Below are 19503 nucleotides of genomic sequence, written 5' to 3'. Positions count from 1 at the left end.
ATTTCCACTTTTGTAACCTCGGACATGACAGTTGTTCTTAAATTCTTTGACTAACGCATCGAAAACATTGACATGACCATTTATCACAGCTAGCATCAATGATGTGCTGTTCTGATCATTAGTGCAATCGATATCAGCACTATGCTTACTGATCAGGTGTCTCACTGTTTCAACATGTCCAAACATGGCTGCAATATGTAGAGGTGTGTTTCCATCGTCATCACTAACTGTGGATTCGAGGCCATATTCCATCACCAGCTTGTCTATCAGTTGTATATGGCCACCTTTGCATGCATAGTGAACTAGATTTCGACTTTTGTAACCTCGGACATGACAATTGTTCTTAAATTCTTCAGCACTGTGCTTACTGATCAGGTGTCTCACTGTTTCAACATGTCCTGCTCCGGCTGCAATATGTAGAGGTGTGTTTCCATCGTCATCACTAACTGTGGATTCGAGGCCATATTCCATCACCAGCTTGTCTATCAGTTCTATATGGCCACCTTCGCATGCATAGTGAACTAGATTTCCACTTTTGTTACCTCGGACATGACAATTGTTCTTAAATTCTTTGACTAACGCATCGAAAACATTGACATCACCATTTCTCACAGCTAGCATCAATGATGTGCTGTTCTGATCATTAGTGCAATCGATATCAGCACTGTGCTTACTGATCAGGTGTCTCACTGTTTCAACATGTCCAAACATGGCTGCAATATGTAGAGGTGTGTTTCCATCGTCATCACTAACTGTGGATTCGAGGCCATATTCCATCACCAGCTTGTCTATCAGTTGTATATGGCCACCTTTGCATGCATAGTGAACTAGATTTCGACTTTTGTAACCTCGGACATGACAATTGTTCTTAAATTCTTTGACTAACGCATCGAAAACATTGACATGACCATTTATCACAGCTAGCATCAATGATGTGCGGTTCTGATTATCAGTGCAATCGATATCAGCACTGTGCTTACTGATCAGGTGTCTCACTGTTTCAACATGTCCTGCTCCGGCTGCAATATGTAGAGATGTGTTTCCATCGTCATCACTAACTGTGGATTCAAGGCCATATTCCATCACCAGCTTTTCTATCAGTTCTATATGGCCACCTTCGCATGCATAGTGAACTAGATTTCGACTTTTGTAACCTCGGACATGACAATTGTTCTTAAATTCTTTAACTAACGCATCGAAAACATTGACATGACCATTTATCACAGCTAGCATCAATGATGTGCTGTTCTGATTATTAGTGCAATCGATATCAGCACTGTGCTTACTGATCAGGTGTCTCACTGTTTCAACATGTCCAAACATGGCTGCAATATGTAGAGGTGTGTTTCCATCGTCATCATTAACTGTGGATTCGAGGCCATATTCCATCACCAGCTTGTCTATCAGTTCTATATGGCCACCTTTGCATGCATAGTGAACTAGATTTCCACTTTTGTAACCTCGGACATGACAATTGTTCTTAAATTCTTTGACTAACGCATCGAAAACATTGACATGACCATTTCTCACAGCTAGCATCAATGATGTGCTGTTCTGATTATTAGTGCAATCGATATCAGCACAGTGCTTACTGATCAGGTGTCTCACTGTTTCAACATGTCCAAACATGGCTGCAATATGTAGAGGTGTGTTTCCATCGTCATCATTAACTGTGGATTCGAGGCCATATTCCATCACCAGCTTGTCTATCAGTTCTATATGGCCACCTTTGCATGCATAGTGAACTAGATTTCCACTTTTGTAACCTCGGACATGACAATTGTTCTTAAATTCTTTGACTAACGCATCGAAAACATTGACATGACCATTTCTCACAGCTAGCATCAATGATGTGCTGTTCTGATTATTAGTGCAATCGATATCAGCACAGTGCTTACTGATCAGGTGTCTCACTGTTTCAACATGTCCAAACATGGCTGCAATATGTAGAGGTGTGTTTCCATCGTCATCATTAACTGTGGATTCGAGGCCATATTCCATCACCAGCTTGTCTATCAGTTCTATATGGCCACCTTTGCATGCATAGTGAACTAGATTTCCACTTTTGTAACCTCGGACATGACAATTGTTCTTAAATTCTTTGACTAACGCATCGAAAACATTGACATGACCATTTCTCACAGCTAGCATCAATGATGTGCTGTTCTGATTATTAGTGCAATCGATATCAGCACAGTGCTTACTGATCAGGTGTCTCACTGTTTCAACATGTCCAAACATGGCTGCAATATGTAGAGGTGTGTTTCCATTGTCATCACTAACTGTGGATTCGAGGCCATATTCCATCACCAGCTTGTCTATCAGTTCTATATGGCCACCTTGGCATGCATAGTGAACTAGATTTCCACTTTTGTAACCTCGGACATGACAATTGTTCTTAAATTCTTTGACTAACGCATCGAAAACATTGACATGACCATTTCTCACAGCTAGCATCAATGATGTGCTGTTCTGATTATTAGTGCAATCGATATCAGCACTGTGCTTACTGATCAGGTGTCTCACTGTTTCAATATGTCCTGCTCTGGCTGCAATATGTAGAGGTGTGTTTCCATCGTCATCACTAACTGTGGATTCAAGGCCATATTCCATCACCAGCTTTTCTATCAGTTCTATATGGCCACCTTCGCATGCATAGTGAACTAGATTTCCACTTTTGTAACCTCGGACATGACAATTGTTCTTAAATTCCTTGACTAATGCATCGAAAACATTGACATGACCATTTTCCACAGCTAGCATCAATGGGGTATTATTCTGATTATCAGTGCAATCGATATCAGCACTATGCTTACTGATCAGGTGTCTCACTGTTTCAACATGTCCTGCTCTGGCTGCAATATGTAGAGATGTGTTTCCATCTTCATCACTAACTGTGGATTCAAGGCCATATTCCATCACCAGCTTTTCTATCAGTTCTATATGGCCACCTTCGCATGCATAGTGAACTAGATTTCCACTTTTGTAACCTCGGACATGACAATTGTTCTTAAATTCTTTGACTAACGCATCGAAAACATTGACATGACCATTTATCACAGCTAGCATCAATGATGTGCTGTTCTGATTATTAGTGCAATCGATATCAGCACTGTGCTTACTGATCAGGTGTCTCACTGTTTCAACATGTCCTGCTTCGGCTGCAATATGTAGAGGTGTGTTTCCATCGTCATCACTAACTGTGGATTCAAGGCCATATTCCATCACCAGCTTTTCTATCAGTTCTATATGGCCACCTTCGCATGCATAGTGAACTAGATTTCGACTTTTGTAACCTCGGACATGACAATTGTTCTTAAATTCCTTGACTAATGCATCGAAAACATTGACATGACCATTTTCCACAGCTAGCATCAATGGGGTATTATTCTGATTATCAGTGCAATCGATATCAGCACTATGCTTACTGATCAGGTGTCTCACTGTTTCAACATGTCCTGCTCTGGCTGCAATATGTAGAGATGTGTTTCCATCTTCATCACTAACTGTGGATTCAAGGCCATATTCCATCACCAGCTTTTCTATCAGTTCTATATGGCCACCTTCGCATGCATAGTGAACTAGATTTCCACTTTTGTAACCTCGGACATGACAATTGTTCTTAAATTCTTTGACTAACGCATCGAAAACATTGACATGACCATTTATCACAGCTAGCATCAATGATGTGCTGTTCTGATTATTAGTGCAATCGATATCAGCACTGTGCTTACTGATCAGGTGTCTCACTGTTTCAACATGTCCTGCTTCGGCTGCAATATGTAGAGGTGTGTTTCCATCGTCATCACTAACTGTGGATTCAAGGCCATATTCCATCACCAGCTTTTCTATCAGTTCTATATGGCCACCTTCGCATGCATAGTGAACTAGATTTCGACTTTTGTAACCTCGGACATGACAATTGTTCTTAAATTCCTTGACTAATGCATCGAAAACATTGACATGACCATTTTCCACAGCTAGCATCAATGGGGTATTATTCTGATTATCAGTGCAATCGATATCAGCACTATGCTTACTGATCAGGTGTCTCACTGTTTCAACATGTCCAAACATGGCTGCAATATGTAGAGGTGTGTTTCCATCGTCATCACTAACTGTGGATTCGAGGCCATATTCCATCACCAGCTTGTCTATCAGTTCTATATGGCCACCTTCGCATGCATAGTGAACTAGATTTCGGCTTTTGTAACCTCGGACATGACAATTGTTCTTAAATTCTTTGACTAATGCATCGAAAACATTGACATGGCCATTTGCCACAGTTAGGATCAATAATGTGCTGTTCTGATCATTAGTGCAATCGATATCAGCACTATGCTTACTGATCAGGTGTCTCACTGTTTCAACATGTCCAAACATGGCTGCAATATGTAGAGGTGTGTTTCCATCGTCATCACTAACTGTGGATTCGAGGCCATATTCCATCACCAGCTTGTCTATCAGTTCTATATGGCCACCTTCGCATGCATAGTGAACTAGATTTCGACTTTTGTAACCTCGGACATGACAATTGTTCTTAAATTCTTTGACTAACGCATCGAAAACATTGACATGACCATTTGTCACAGCTAGCATCAATGATGTGCTGTTCTGATTATTAGTGCAATCGATATCAGCACTGTGCTTACTGATCAGGTGTCTCACTGTTTCAACATGTCCAAACATGGCTGCAATATGTAAAGGTGTGTTTCCTCTGTTAGTTTTATCTGCGGGATTGAGACCATATTTCATCACTAATTTGTCTATTAGTTCTATGTGGCCACTACGGGGAGGTCCCACTGTTGCATAATGTAAAATTGAACACCCTAATTTATCTTTCACAGAAAGGTCCATACTATATTCTGAAATAAGACTCTCCATGAGCAGTACATGTCCTCCAAAACAGGCATAGTGGAAAACAGACAAGCCAAAGAAGCCGTTAATGTTCAGATTGGTTTTTTTCTCTGTAACTAACCGATTAATCAAGTCTTTGAGACCAAGTGATGCAGCTACAAGCAATGTTATAAAACCATCATCCTTGAATTCAACATAATCAACAAAGAATTTGGATATTAGTTGCATAGTTTTCTCCACTGCTTCAGAATCATTATAATACTCAAAGAGGACATCCTCAAAGATTTTAACATGATGTGAATCAACCTGACTACAGCTAAAGGAACATGACTGTCTTATTTCATCAGAGAGGCGTCTATCAAGCATTGATAATAGAACCAACATAATAATTATATGCACATGTTTGTTCTTAGCAGCAAAGAGCAATGGTGTATTTCCACCATTATCAATAGCTCCTATGTCAGCACTAAAGTCATTGGCTAGTGTCCAAACCGTATCGAGATGACCGTTAGCACATGCAAGATGAAGAGATGTTTGGTTGTTGGAGTTTCTGGCGTCCACTTCATATTTCTTTGTTTTCAACAGCTCTCTGACATCATCTAAGTCCCCACGGATTGCAGCAGTGTGCAGGGGAGTATCACATGACTGGCTTTCACCAGCCATTTCTGTGACTACACAGTGAGATTAAAATGTAATGCATAATTATATAGCTAGGCTTAGATATATCAATTCTTCAATACTGATTTCATACCGAGCCATACTTTATTCATGTAAAGTGCAAGCAATGCACAAACAAAACATAGATTCATGCACACTTACATGCAGGTGACTATGCAAGGGACTACTATAACTAGTGAGAAAATCAAATCGCTTCCTGTCAGAACTGTGAACTAGGAAAAAAATTTATCTCAGGGAAATTTTAGCTGACGTTATATTTGTTGAACCAGCCACTTTAGACGAAAGCTTCTAAATTAATTTTGGTGATTGACTCAGTGACTTTTTTAGTTCTTGAGCCAGAGATTACAATCTGTGAGTGCCGCAGAAATTCTTTATCTATTATACTATTAGAATGGGAAATATCCCTTTCAGGGGCGTAACTAGGGCGTAACTTGAAATAGAAGGGCAGTTTGAGGCACTTGCATTAATTAAGTATAAACTGCTTGTCAAATTTTAGGGAAATAACATAGGGGCACCTATAGGAAAGTCCCTCTATCCTGCTTTTTTGAAAAATGTGCATGCATGCCCCACACTAATGTTATAATTATATTTAATCAGTGGTTTTTGTGCCATGCGCAGCTACATGCATGTATGCCTCTCTTGTGTTATCAATAATGGTTGTCAACTGAAATTAAACCCAAGCTAATCTGCTATTAAGATATCACATTGGCGACGAGCTCTGGGATTGAAACGAGAGAGGAAGACAGTATGACAGTACTTCTGGGGAGGCTGGAAGACAAGTCTAAAGCTCACACTTGTAAAGGCCATTGACCTCGCCCAAGGTATGGAGCAAAGGCACTTGCAGCAACCGGGAGAGACGAATCGTCAGAGATACAGAAAGGGGACCGGTCAAGGAACCGCGGTTAAGCTCAGAGTGGAAATTGTTTTTATTGTGGAAAAACTGGTCATAAACGCTACGGATGCCAGTAAAAGGAGGCAATCTGTCATACCTGCGGGAGGAAAGATCATCTCAATACCGTATGTCACAGCACAGGCTCACAAGGATACAAATGTACTGACCAAAAGGTACACAAGATGGATGATGACGTCACAAAGAGCACTGATGGTGAGGATGCGCTGGTAAAGTACAGTGGCCAAGAAGTGACCCTTCCATTGCTAGTTGTAAAAGGAGAGGGCCCTAGTTTGCTGGGCAGAAATTGGCTTGAAGAGATAAAGTTGAACTAGTACGAAATTTTTGGTTACTGAACGCTGCCCTTAACAATCTATTGGAGAAACACAGGGCCGTGTTTTGCTCTGGGCCAAAATTGTTTGAATCAAATGCCTCTCCACAGTTCCTCAGAGCACGTAGTGCACCGTACTTTTATCGGGACATGGTGGAAATTGAACTTGAAAAACTTGTATCAGAGGGTGCCCTAGAATCAGTGGAACATTCGGATTGGGCAACCCCAATCGTCGCAGTTCTTAAACTCGTTTGAAGGGTGCGCATTTGTGGCGATTAAACAAACGGTAAATCTGGTGGCAAAGTTGGATAAGCACCCTATTCCAGACCTGTTTGCAAAACTGGATGGTGGAAAAGCATTATAAAGCTAGATCTAACCCAAGCATATTTGCAGCCTCCCTTAGACGAAGAATCGAAAGAGTTAGTAGTCGTAAACACACAGAAGGGCTTGTTTTGCTACACTAGGCTGCCCTACGGAGTATCATCAGCACCAGGAATTTTTCAGAGGTACATGGAGAATTTATTACTGTAGGGAATCCCCAATGTTGTTGTGTACCTAAATTATAATTATATTGATCACAGGTAAAGATGAAGTTGACTATCTAAATTCCCTTTCCAAAGTCTTGACTAAGCTAGCATAAATTATAAGCTAGATCAAGCCTTAGCGGGTCTACGAGGCCAAGAAATAACAGTTAACCTTTTTTTTAATAAAAATGTTCAGCTGTTATTTTACCACCCCAGCAAACCTAGGCTATCTACGGCCCTAGTGACCTAAGAGTATTTCCTGTAAGCATGCAGTCAACCCACGAAATTCATAAATGCCATGAAATTTAAAGTGCCTCAAAAATGTGCGCTATACGGCAGTATGCTATAGTCTCGCGAGCAGACATCAGAGTCTGGTAGAAGTGGCCGCTTTTGTAATGTGACATGCAGGGGCGTAGGCTCATGGTGCTCAAGCACCCCCTTTCTATCTGAGATTGTACACAAAGTGTACCTGATTGTCTAGCTGAGCACCCCCTTCTCTTCCAGATCTTGCTGCAGTTAGCTAGCTAGTAGGCAAGCAAAACGAATTGGTCTTTAAACTGTTAGCTATTCTGGCTTAGATCTATAGCTATAGACTAGTTCTCTTTCGTAGCAAAATAGGCTTCTCTATGCAAATACATGTAGAAGATTGGGCCACGCCCAACTATTAATTATTACATCATTAATAAGAGGTGTGGCTTCCGGTCAACCAAATTTCGGCGCTGCGTGGCTCAAAATTGGGCGCTTTGCGCCCTCTTTTGTTGTGGTAGCACCCCCTTCCTCAAAATCCTGGCTACGCCCCTGACATTTACATATTAAAATCACTGTTATCGTTGTCACACCACTAAATTAAAATCAAGTGCTGTCAGAACACGTCATAATACTGAAATGAATGTTGCAAGCTGCGCTATAATTATGCTAATACCTCTCGGCATGTTTTGCTTCGCTCAGGTTAGAGTTAGTTTGCTGTTATGTTACTGTTGTTTACATGAACGAACTGAATTCCACACAGTCATATTATGATAAGCAGTGGCGTAGCCAGGGGATGGCAAAGCCTTTTTCTGGATCTCTACTATCAGCTCAGGTTAGTGTATCTATCTTGCTGAGCACCCCCTGAATGTTGCTGCAGTTAGCTAGCTAGTGTGCAAGCAAAACGATTCAGTCTCTAAACTGTGAGCTATATCTGGTCTAAACTATAATTATGTTGAGTTCTTTCTTAGATAGACAGTTCTATAGCTAGCCAGTAGCCTAGGAAATAGTTGTAACCTAGTCTATACTAGCTATAGGCTCACAGATTGAATTCACTTCAACCAAAGATTTTTTACCATGTGGTGCAGAGACCTACAAAAATGACACTAAAAATAGAGCATGGGGAGACACAGGTATAGACATGGAGATTTCTAGAACATTCCACTGATACATGTAGATTGCACAAGAGCACATAACAAAGCGTAAGTAGAACAGACATAACAGATATCACACGAGAGGTGATAGTGTAATCAGTTAACAGTTAATATTGCATTCATACATCCAACAAATTATATAGACTGAAGTTGGTCTTAGCCAGTTGGTGAGCGTATATACGTAGGGTTGGGCACCATTGCAATGTTAGTTTTGTTCTATATAGCCTTGTTCCCAGGCCGAGTTGTCTCTAGATGAGGAGCTTAATGGAAACAGAAGTCTATCTGATGGCTTGATGAATGATTTTCAAGGAATGTAGAAGTTTTAGTCATTTTGTATTTCCTGTCAATGATCAAACAGCTATATAACGCTAGTGCAAGGCTAACACGCCTACAGATGATGCATAAAAGATTCTGAAGAGAATGCAATGCAACTGCCTTCACGGTGAGTCAAACTAACTTTATTTTGCAAATTCTCCACTAATAAAAATCCAAGAGAATGTGGCTAGAAGCCCATAGAAGCTGTTATTTGTCGTTGCGTTGTACCATTGGGCCACGCACAGCCAGCTTTACGTATCCCCGCCTCGAGGCATTAAATATGCTCGAAAAACGGTTTAAGTAGAGAAGTACAGTATTAGCAGCAGCTTAATAATCATTTTTGTGTAGCTTCTAGCTGCTATAGCGAACACTTCCTTTCTACATAAAACCATACCCAGAATGTTTCATTATAAAATCTGGCAATCTGATTGGTGCGACAACATTCCAAAATGGGCCATGAAAAGCGGCCCTTCTACAGACGTCTTTCCCCCCCTTTGATGTCTGTTAGCGAGATTTTATAGTAGTATGCCATAATAATTATGGCTCATCTAAGTTTTCGCTATAGTTTACAGTACGTCCCATGCCATTATATCCACCTGTTAGTGTGTGCCTATCAATATCAAATTTTTGTTTGTGCATTCTAATTCTTATCCCTGACGACTTACTCAATAATTATGGGCTGCAAAATGAATTTCATTGAAATGAATACCATTGTACAGGCCGTGCACATGCATGCAAAATAATGTATGATGTCATACACAGGGTTAATTAGTATCAACTTGATAAACAAACACATGACATTGTATGCAGCCTACGTACAAGAAATGGTATATGTTAGACACTAGACAGTGACAATGTAATGTAATCAACTATTTTGTGCGACGAGATGTCTGTAAGCCAAGGAACTAAGTACAAAAATATATTATTGCTTATTCTTGAAAGAGAGGGATAGACAATGCCTCACGTGATGCTAGGCAATTAGTGCAGTGTGTGACGTCACACCCTCTGGTTTGAGGCCAGTCTCACTCAAAAACGTATATATACACACGGCATCGTGCATGATTATGATATCGGCTACTTATAGTTTTCTTGTAGGAGGCCAGAGCGTACAAGATTAATCTTGCAGCATGCACACATACACCCACGCAACACTACTGCATGGGTATCTACCATAGAACATTTGTCAGAAGTCTACAAAAAGGTTCCATATATACCTCTCCTAGCTGCTCTTACTTATGGTAACGTGCTCCAAGCCTGACACTGCAGGTTATAGGTATACTAGAAAGTGGAACACAAGTATATTTTCTCGTCATTGGTTATCAAAAAGAAAGATCTGGAAACAGCATCCTCTTTGTAGCTCAATTCTTTATCACTCTGCATAAGCAACTCTATAGACTATGTATTGAAATCTTGATCCATTTTAGAGTGCACACGCCCCTTTTGCTCATTAAAGGCAACTAGCCTTTATCCAACGAAAGCTTAGTGCTGGGCGTTGCTACATCCCTCTCATTTGTTTATCTGTGTTCTCATATCTTATAGTTTTACATGTATTCACTTGCCTAGTATAGAACTGTATTGCCACACTTATTCTTAGACTAAGTTATAGATCTACAATTTAAGTATTAATAATATAAGAAGTTTTACCAGGGGTGTACATGTTTTACACTCAAACAAACGTTATTCTGGCCAAACATGAGTGGCAGGATTAGCCTTTTAATACTTATAATGAGAGCTATTATCATAATCATAAAACAATTTGTTTTGAAAACTGTTGTATTAATCATAGATAGATCTAAGCTGCAATAACTCACCACTCTTTCTCTAGTCCTTACGATGGGTCAAACTTTAGTCTAGTGTACTTGTTTGCTTGATTGTTCAAGGCTTGTAAAATGTTCAAAGCCAAGTCTGATCTAACTGGAGTGGGAGGGGCTCGTGCAAAACCAAGTCAAACAGGATGTTGAAAATGTAAAGGGAAATACAACAGGAAATGGAGTGATAAAACTGCAATGATTAGGTTCTGCTTTTGCTGGGGTGCAAGCATAATAACTATTGTATGAAAAAACATGATGAAAATATTTGTTACGAGTTAGCCTCGATCCCAGGCCGATCCGTCTCTAATTGAACGCTAGGTCGCCTCCTAGGAGGCTAGTTACGAGTCAGTAGCTATCTCACTTGGAATTCACTGGTAGACTTGGTGCTAAACTAATTGGTGCGGTTTAGCAGATTGCTGCATGGTTAGATCCATTAATTATATACTAGGAACTTGATTCTGTATTATTATGTAGGCTGTGCTACATGTGTCTGTGTGCAGTGTTGTTCCATACATGAAGAAAGAGAAGGTATTCTTGCTAGCTATTTTATCTTGTTAATGTACTAACAATACACACATTGCCACAGCTGTTTCAAGTTGGTTTCATCAACGAAACATGATAGTTATGTCATTTGATTGGCTGTACTATCTCTCCAAGATGCTTTCATCCAAAACGAGGGTGCATAATGCTGCTCTTATAGCTATATGCATGTATTATATACGTGTGGATAAGACACTGAAGTCCAGATGATACAAGGAGATTAACTAGTGGAAGGGAACAAAGTCGTGTATACAAGGCTCTATAACCCTTTACCGTTCAGCCGCACACAATCTGGAAAGTCTGGAACAGTTCCATCACTTTAGTTTGCATCTGAGCCCAACCCACACTTTAGTTTGCATCTGAGCCCAACCCACCAAATTAGCTTGATGTTATCTCCGCCCCAAATGAAATGGCTAATGGCTTATAGAGATGGGCGTGGGTCAATGGCCGGCTGTGCACAAACTAACCATCGATTTTATGCCTTGCTGCTGCCTCGATGGAAGTATGTGTGGCCTTTATAAAAGCTGCACTCTGGTCAACTAAGCTGCTTAGCAAGCATGTAGACTATTGTAGAGCTTGTGTCCACTTGTGAAGTGCCTGTGTACACAAATGGCTTGCTGCTTCCTCTTCGAAAATATTCTATGGCTACCAAGATAGTCCAGAGGGTCTACCAATGGATACTACTCAGTCCTACGTGCTGTATAGCTTGTTTTAAACCTTTTTTTTTTTTTTAAGTGTCCTAATTGAACAGCTCAGCAGAACATCAAAGGATAATCGCATTCATGATACTATCCAATCTGCCACAGAATCCAATATCATGCAACATTCACAAGTTGATAGCACGCTCCCTCCCAGATTGTTGTTGTAAAAATTACAACATTTTGACCGGTAAAGGGATAAGAGGAGGAATGGCAGTTGGAAAAGGGGCAGGAAAAAAATGATGGTGATTGGTCTGTCATTATGGCAAGACGAAAGTAAAAAAAGGAAGCTGATATACAAGCAGCTAAATTGTGAGCTGCGACCCATGACTGCTGATGAAGCTGCTAATATCCCAGCAACCGGACTGTCCGAAACAGAAAGACTTAAGATAGTCAGGCTATTGGCCTCCCGAAAGGCCATTGGTACAAGTGCCCCAATGGCCACACCTATGCAATTGGCGGGTGTGGGGGAGCGATGCAAAGGGCCAAGTGTCCCGAATGTAAAGTCGAAATTGGAGGAATGAGTCATGCCCTAGCAGCCGGCAATGTGCATGCATGCACTGGAAATGGACAGCTCAAGACTTGCTGTATGGTCAGAAGCAGCTAACCTTGCAAACTTTGATCCACTGGAATTTGACAGACTGTAGTTTAGGCTGAATTTCCCTTAACTTGTTGGTTAATGAACTCTTGCTTTTACTAATAGTTTTGTATTGAGTTTTTATGATACACATTTATTGTAATGATAGTCACTGAATTATTGAACTCTTGCATGACATTAATTTAACTGGAAAAGTATACATAATTAAATACAAATTCAATATCAAGTTAATTTCTGTAATGTTCATGATCAGCAACAGTTACTGTATAATCAGGAATTATATATAATTATGCATGGATAAGATGGTGTCTGGTTTCCATTCCCGATAGGACTGCTTATTTTATAGGTACTGCACTGGTACAGTTTCGTACAAGTACACACTGTCAATAGCTAATGGTTGTGACAAACAGGATACTGTATAACTATACGAAACTACTGTACTGTGTATTGAGTAATAATGTAGTTTTTACAGTATACATAATTAAGTCATGACATTGCATGCACACCCGGCCATTGAAGCTATAGAACTGAGTGCAAAAATTCATTTCATTCATGTCAGAATTGATAACATTAGAATAACTGTACAGTAGTAACAGTTATGTGCTAATTATGAAGGACGTAAGATGTTCATACACACAGAACATAACATGTAGAAAAAATAACGATTGGAAGTGTAAAAGTAATTTTTGCTTATGTGGCAAGGCATGAGTTCTGAAAGTTCAGCGACACAAACATGTGTTGGATTAAACAGCTATATCTACAGTATGTAAGTGCAATTGAATGCATGCAGCTAAATCTACACATAATGTGGTATACAGATATGGAACACGAAAAGTGCATGACCATGCAGCATGACAAGTGCTTGTCTGGTAGACTCTGCTCCTCTTGTCTCTCTCTTGATGCTCAATGTCTTCAGAAGTGAGGGAGAAGGGAGAAGTAAGACACTGCCATCTAGAGCCAATGATGGCAGCAAATGATTGGATGTCAAGCACGTCTACAATGAATATAGCTATATAATAACTTATATACCGTATTATTATACAGCGGGTATATTTCGAGGATGTATAAATGTTTGTGGTTTTCGCTAATTAAATATACCCACTAAAAGACTGCTATTCAACCAAAAACCTTTCTAACAGTCATTCCGCGAAAGTTTATACCCTCGAAATATACCCGCTATACGGTAGTGTACTTACTGTGCTTGTGTGAGATTTTACTTGTTTTGTTGGACAATCATGTGGGTTGACTGCGAGAACCTCTACTAATATTTTCCAGGTGGGTTCTTGAGACTTTCCAGTCGAATTACAATATCACCAGGGAATGTAGCTCGGAGGCGACCTATAGCGTTCAATTAGAGACGGATCGGCCTGGGATCGAGGCTACAGGGAATGATGCTTCGTTTTAAATAGTTATTCCAATGCATGGGTATTCATCCCTGTAAGCAGTTTAAAGCAGAGTCAATCAGGGACTCACACATCGGAAACAACAAATCTGTACAAGGAAATAATTAAGCTCATAAATTAAATGTTGGGTTTGAATGCTGCTTACTCCAGTAGAATATCACCTGAGCTGATCCAATCTTTGATTGAAGTGGGGAATTTTCAGTACCTGCGCAACATTAAGAGTTGTGGGTATATCTTGACTATTGGAAACAACAAATAAAACATTGATTACATATGAAACATTTACAGGTGGTGTGTGCATGTGTGCATGTGTGCATGTGAGCGTGTGCTTGAAACTTACTCCAGTAGATGTAGTCCGTCTTTTGGGATGACCCAATCTTCATCAGATGTAGAGAAGCATTGTCCCTTATCAGAATAGAGAAGTAATGTCCTTCTTTCCATGAGTTGCTTAGTTCTTTCTGCTAATGCTTCATGCATCAATACTCTTAGAGCATATTATTTTATGTGCATTTTTAACATTCGTAAAAGTTTCATCCTTGAGATTGCTCGGATCAAGAAGGAGTTTGTTTCCACAACATTCTGAAACTAGATGCAGAGCGCATATATTTTGTTGCCACTTTTCACTATCAGTTCTTTCCTATCAGCGTCTTTAGGCATATCGACAAATACCTCCACTCCATTCTTCATAAGCCAATGTAGACCAGTCGACCAGACATAATTATCATGACAGCGAGGATTGGCAGCATAATTGGATCTCTGGAATCAAATAAATATTAGCAGTAGAAGAATCAGAAATTGAGAAGTTATTATAGAGAGTATTCGCTGCAATTGTTAGCAAGCTTTAGTTTTCATGAAAAGCTGTGAGAGAAATGAAATGAAGAAATCGTTAGGAAATAGTTGAATCTGCCAACATCACATTCAGCATAAAATCCTGGGTAATCTTGTCACCTTTGACACAGAGATAAATAAAGCAGACGAGATTTCTCTTTAGTGGCACTCTTAGTTGGTACTGGTTCTGAAGTGAGTTGAGACTGTGGTTCTCTTCCACGTACAAATAAATTATTATTACTATTGTCAAATTCGTGGCAGTACTGCAGCTTGTGGTATAATTATTCTGGTAGTACTTTTTCCATGCAGCAGCGATTCTGTAATAATTTATGATATGACTACACTGAGCTTGAGTTGATCGATGTAATTGGTGACGTCCGCTTTAGCAGACTTTGACAATATATATGTAGGTACATCAGATGCGAGTAATTCTCTTAGGGTGAGAGCGGAATTTCAGTATCTTCTATGTGAGAGATAAGGAGGCTTACTTTACAAGCTGGAATGTAGTCAAAGTTGTTTTCAACAATCCCAGAAGAGAGTTTATCTCCGGGGAAAATCCGACAGAGGACGATAAGTCATTCAACAGCTCCTCGTTTACGACATTAGAGCAATGCTATGTAAATCATCAATCTTAGAGCTGTTACAGACATTTTGTACAGCACTAGTTGAAGCTCTAGCTGCAGTACAACAATTACTTGGGGGAGCATTAATGGAATTGACAAAATTAAGAAACTAACAAGTGCTTTTTTTAAGGTTGTATACACAGTGTATTGCAGTGCAGTGCAAAAAAATTTTAATTGCAATTGAAAGTGCAGTTGTGAATTGATGTGCTTAAATTTAATGGCAAAGCATGATCGAGTGACACAAACAAGGCTTTAGCAGACTTTGACAATATATATAGGTTACATTATCGTAAACAGCTATAATTATCTACATACTTTTCTCAGATATGAAACACTGAGAGTGTACGGAGTCTCTCTCTCAACTGACCATAAGTTGCCGTCTCCCTGGCTGCCCACTTCTGCAGCATGACGAGTGCTTGTCTGGTAGGCTTTGCTCCTTTTGTCTCTCTCTTGATGCTCACAATGTCTTCAGAAGTGAGGGAGAGAGGAGAAGCAAGACATTGCCAACGAGAGCCAATGATGGCAGCAAAAGATTGAAGAAAGTCCTCGTCAGGACGGAGGGATGAATTGCTTTCGCAGAGCATTTTTTCTTGTAGAGTCACGTCTACAGTAGATAATTCAACCTTTGAATAAGCACTATGCATACTTATATAGAAATGCGCTCATGCATGAATGAACTGATTAAACACATTTATTTATCATTTATTTCATATAGAAGTCTGTAGAGAGGGCGTTTAAACAAGATGGACGCTTATCAAAATGGGCGTTTATTGTTTTGTCTACTCCAAACTCTTGCACAGCAGCAGTTACTATGCCTTCTGCCACTGCTCTCTCAGCTTAAATCTTAAGTCATACGAGTGAGTGGTGTTTCTCCCTCACAGTCACTAACACTCCTAAGTTTGCTCTATTATTCTATTATTCTATGCTGTCTATAAGACAGAGCTTTTCCCATGGGCGTTTAAACGAGATGGGCGTTTAATCAAGTAAATACAGTAACTATAATTAAGTTACTTACTGTGCTCTTGTGAGATTTGACTTGAATTCTGTGACCATCCATATGCAGATTGACTGAGAGCGTCTACCAACACTATCCAGGTGGGTTCTTGAGACATCCATAGTCGAATTACTTCTTCTTTCTTAGCAATATCACCTGGGAAGAATGCTTCATTTTCAATGGCATCTAATTTGTTCCAGGGGATCGCAAGACTCATTCCTAGTAGTTTCCATTGAGCACCATTTACTTCTTGTAAAAGAGAGTGAACCAAGACGGTATCCATCGGAAACAACCTATCTATGTAAAAAGTGCACAGCAATAATGATGACGTATGAATTAAAGATGTTTGTGTGGTAAAACCAAGGGCGTATAAAGAGAAGAGGGAATGCAACTCACAATGTATACTCTGTATGCGTCATATTATTGATGAGTCAGCAGGATATGCCAACCGCCCACTAGGGAATAGAGTAAAAACAAGGCTAGTCTAGAGTATAAAGTGCAAGTGCAATAAATTTTTTACTATTTTTAGACATACACCTATTTATAATACGATAGATTGTAGTTGCATGTCCTCTTCTCTTCCTACGCCTTTGATAACTTACTCCAGTATGTAATGGCCCAACTTGTTGGGCTGATCCAATCTTTGATCGGAGAGGAGAAGCATTGTCCTTCTTTATCCATGACTCGCTCAGTGCCTTCTGCTAATGCCTCTTCAATATCACTTAGAGCATATTTAGGTGCATTTCTAGCATTTGTAAAAGGTTCATCCTTGAGATTGCTCGGGTCAAGAAGGTAAACAGTAGGCACTATACTAGCACAGAATTCAACTTTTGTTTCGACTACCTTCTGAATAACTAGTTGCAGAGTGTTCAAACATTCGACTCGATTTTTGCTGTCACTCCTTACTAGTACAATCAACTCTTTACTATCTGCATCTTTAGGCATATCGACAAATACCTCAACTACATTCTTCATAAGCCAATGCAGACCAGTCGACCAAACACGACAGCGAGGATTGGCAGCATATACCTCAGCAATCAAAGAATTCGAAGTTGTAGTTGAGAGTTTGTGTCTTGTGGGTAGATTTTGTTTTAGTGCAAAATTGTGAGAGAGGTGAACGATAAGCACATGAAGAAATCGTGTTGGGAAGAAATCAAATCTGTCACCATCACATTTAGCATACCATCCCAAAGTAATCTTATCACCTTCGGATTTAGGCCATTGAATTTCCTCGAGCTTGAGATTACATAGAGCAGGGAAAAATAAATGAGATGTCTCTTTAGTGGCACTGTCTGTTGGTACAGGTTCTGAAGTGAGTTGAGAAAGAGCGTGGTCCTCTTCCACGTACAAGTTTTCAATTTCTTGACAGTACTGCAGCTTAAGTAGACTTTCTTTTGTGATGTACTCTGGCAGTACTTCCTCCAGTAGTGATTCTGGAATAATGCCTACGCTGAACTTGAGTTGATCAATGTGCTTGGTAAGAGCAGACTCTGAAAACAGTTTATTGTGTACATCCGATGTGAATGTTGATATCTTGAGAATGATTATGTGGTTCTCAATGGAGTCCCCTTCTCTCTCTATTACCATTAGAAGACCCAAATCATGTAACTCTCTTATGAGAGTGTATAGTGATGAAGAATTTAGGGGCAGCGGAATTCCAGTCTCTTCTATGTGAGAGATAAGGAGGTTCAATTTGCAAGCTGGAACATGTTCAAAGTCTTTTTTCAACAATCCTAGGAGTGTGCTTGTTTCTGGGGAAAGTTCGATAGGAGATATTAATTTGGAGAATCTCTTCGTGAGTTCCTTTATGTCATTCACTACAGCTCCTCGTTTACGGCAATCGAGAGCAACACTTTGTTCAATGTGAAAATCCTCAATCTCGGAGCTGCTACAAAACTTTTGTGATATACTGTCAAGCACAGATAATGATTGTTCAACTGATGTTTTGTTAATGACATCAGCATGGCTTCCCACTGGTAAGATAATTGTGTTTGAGAATTGCTTAATATTGTATGATAGAAATGAAAGCCAGTAGCTGTATTTAGTGACAGTAGCTTCTTCACCTTTACTCAAATCACAAATTATCAAATAGATATTACTTCCTTTCGATGTGTTGATTGACTCCATAATTGCAGCGTGTGAGGAGTAGTACTCGGAATCACCAGCAAAATCATAGAGTATCATTCTTCCATAAGCACTACTGTCATAAGTACTTGGAATAATGCCTGCAGTGTGAGGGGCAACAGTTGATGTGCTGAAGTAGCTGATCAAACTTTCTTTTTTGATAGTTTCAACAAGCGTGGATTTCCCCGCACCTGGATGACCTACAACAAATATTCTGGTGAGATGCTTTTCACCACCAAACTCTTGTTTAGCAAGTTTGTCTAGTTGCTGGTAGGTTGACTGGATTTCTGAATTATAATTTTTGAAAATTGTAACAATTTCATGGCTTCTCTGAGCTTTAGCTACATCAAGGGCAGTCTTCCCATCTTTATTTCGCACAAAAAGTGGAGCATTGTACTTCTGCAATAGTAAGCGTGCACAATGAGCTTGTTCGTAAAGAGTTGCTGTGTGAAGAGGAGTGTTGCCATCATTATTAACTTGAAACACTGTCCAGTACTGGTACTTGCAAAGAATTGTTCTCAGCTTTTCTTCATCGGTATGCAGAGTATGACACAAAATATGCAGTGGTGTGTTCCCATCGTTGTCTCTAATTGTTGGATCCACTTTATAATCTGATATTAAATTGTTCAATGTTTTTGTGTGACCATTGTGGCAAGCATAATGAAGTAGAGTTTGACCATTATAGCCTCTGACATGTGAACTGCAATTGAACTCTTTAATCAGGGCATGCATCACGATCTCATGACCACCTTGAGCAGCTAAACACAAAGGGGTAGATTTTTTACTGTTAGTGATATTGGTCTTGACATTGTGTTGAGTACTCAGGTGTCTCATTGTTTCAACATGTCCTTCAAGGGCTGCCATGTGTAGAGGTGTGTTTCCATTGTCAT

At 39.8% G+C, this 19503-nt stretch overlaps 1 protein-coding gene across 1 annotated transcript; it reads right to left on the bottom strand.

Annotated features, from left to right (window-relative positions):
- Window positions 1-95: 95 nt before the first annotated feature.
- LOC135345462 (serine/threonine-protein phosphatase 6 regulatory ankyrin repeat subunit A-like) lies at window positions 96-5520 on the bottom strand. The gene is made up of 12 exons (XM_064542886.1): window positions 4653-5520; window positions 4215-4385; window positions 3832-4079; window positions 3220-3591; window positions 2646-2925; window positions 2511-2588; window positions 1899-2033; window positions 1593-1727; window positions 1270-1421; window positions 543-942; window positions 150-284; window positions 96-106 (listed from the first exon to the last, which is right to left on the bottom strand). The coding sequence occupies exons 1-12, from the start codon at window positions 5518-5520 to the stop codon at window positions 96-98; spliced, it is 2985 nt and encodes a 994-aa protein (XP_064398956.1).
- Window positions 5521-19503: the final 13983 nt, after the last annotated feature.

This window comes from Halichondria panicea, chromosome 12 (assembly GCF_963675165.1).
Source record: "Halichondria panicea chromosome 12, odHalPani1.1, whole genome shotgun sequence".
Classification (NCBI taxonomy): domain Eukaryota; kingdom Metazoa; phylum Porifera; class Demospongiae; order Suberitida; family Halichondriidae; genus Halichondria; species Halichondria panicea.
The sequence above is the reverse complement of the archived record's forward strand: the minus strand, read 5'-3'. Positions and strand labels throughout refer to the sequence as shown.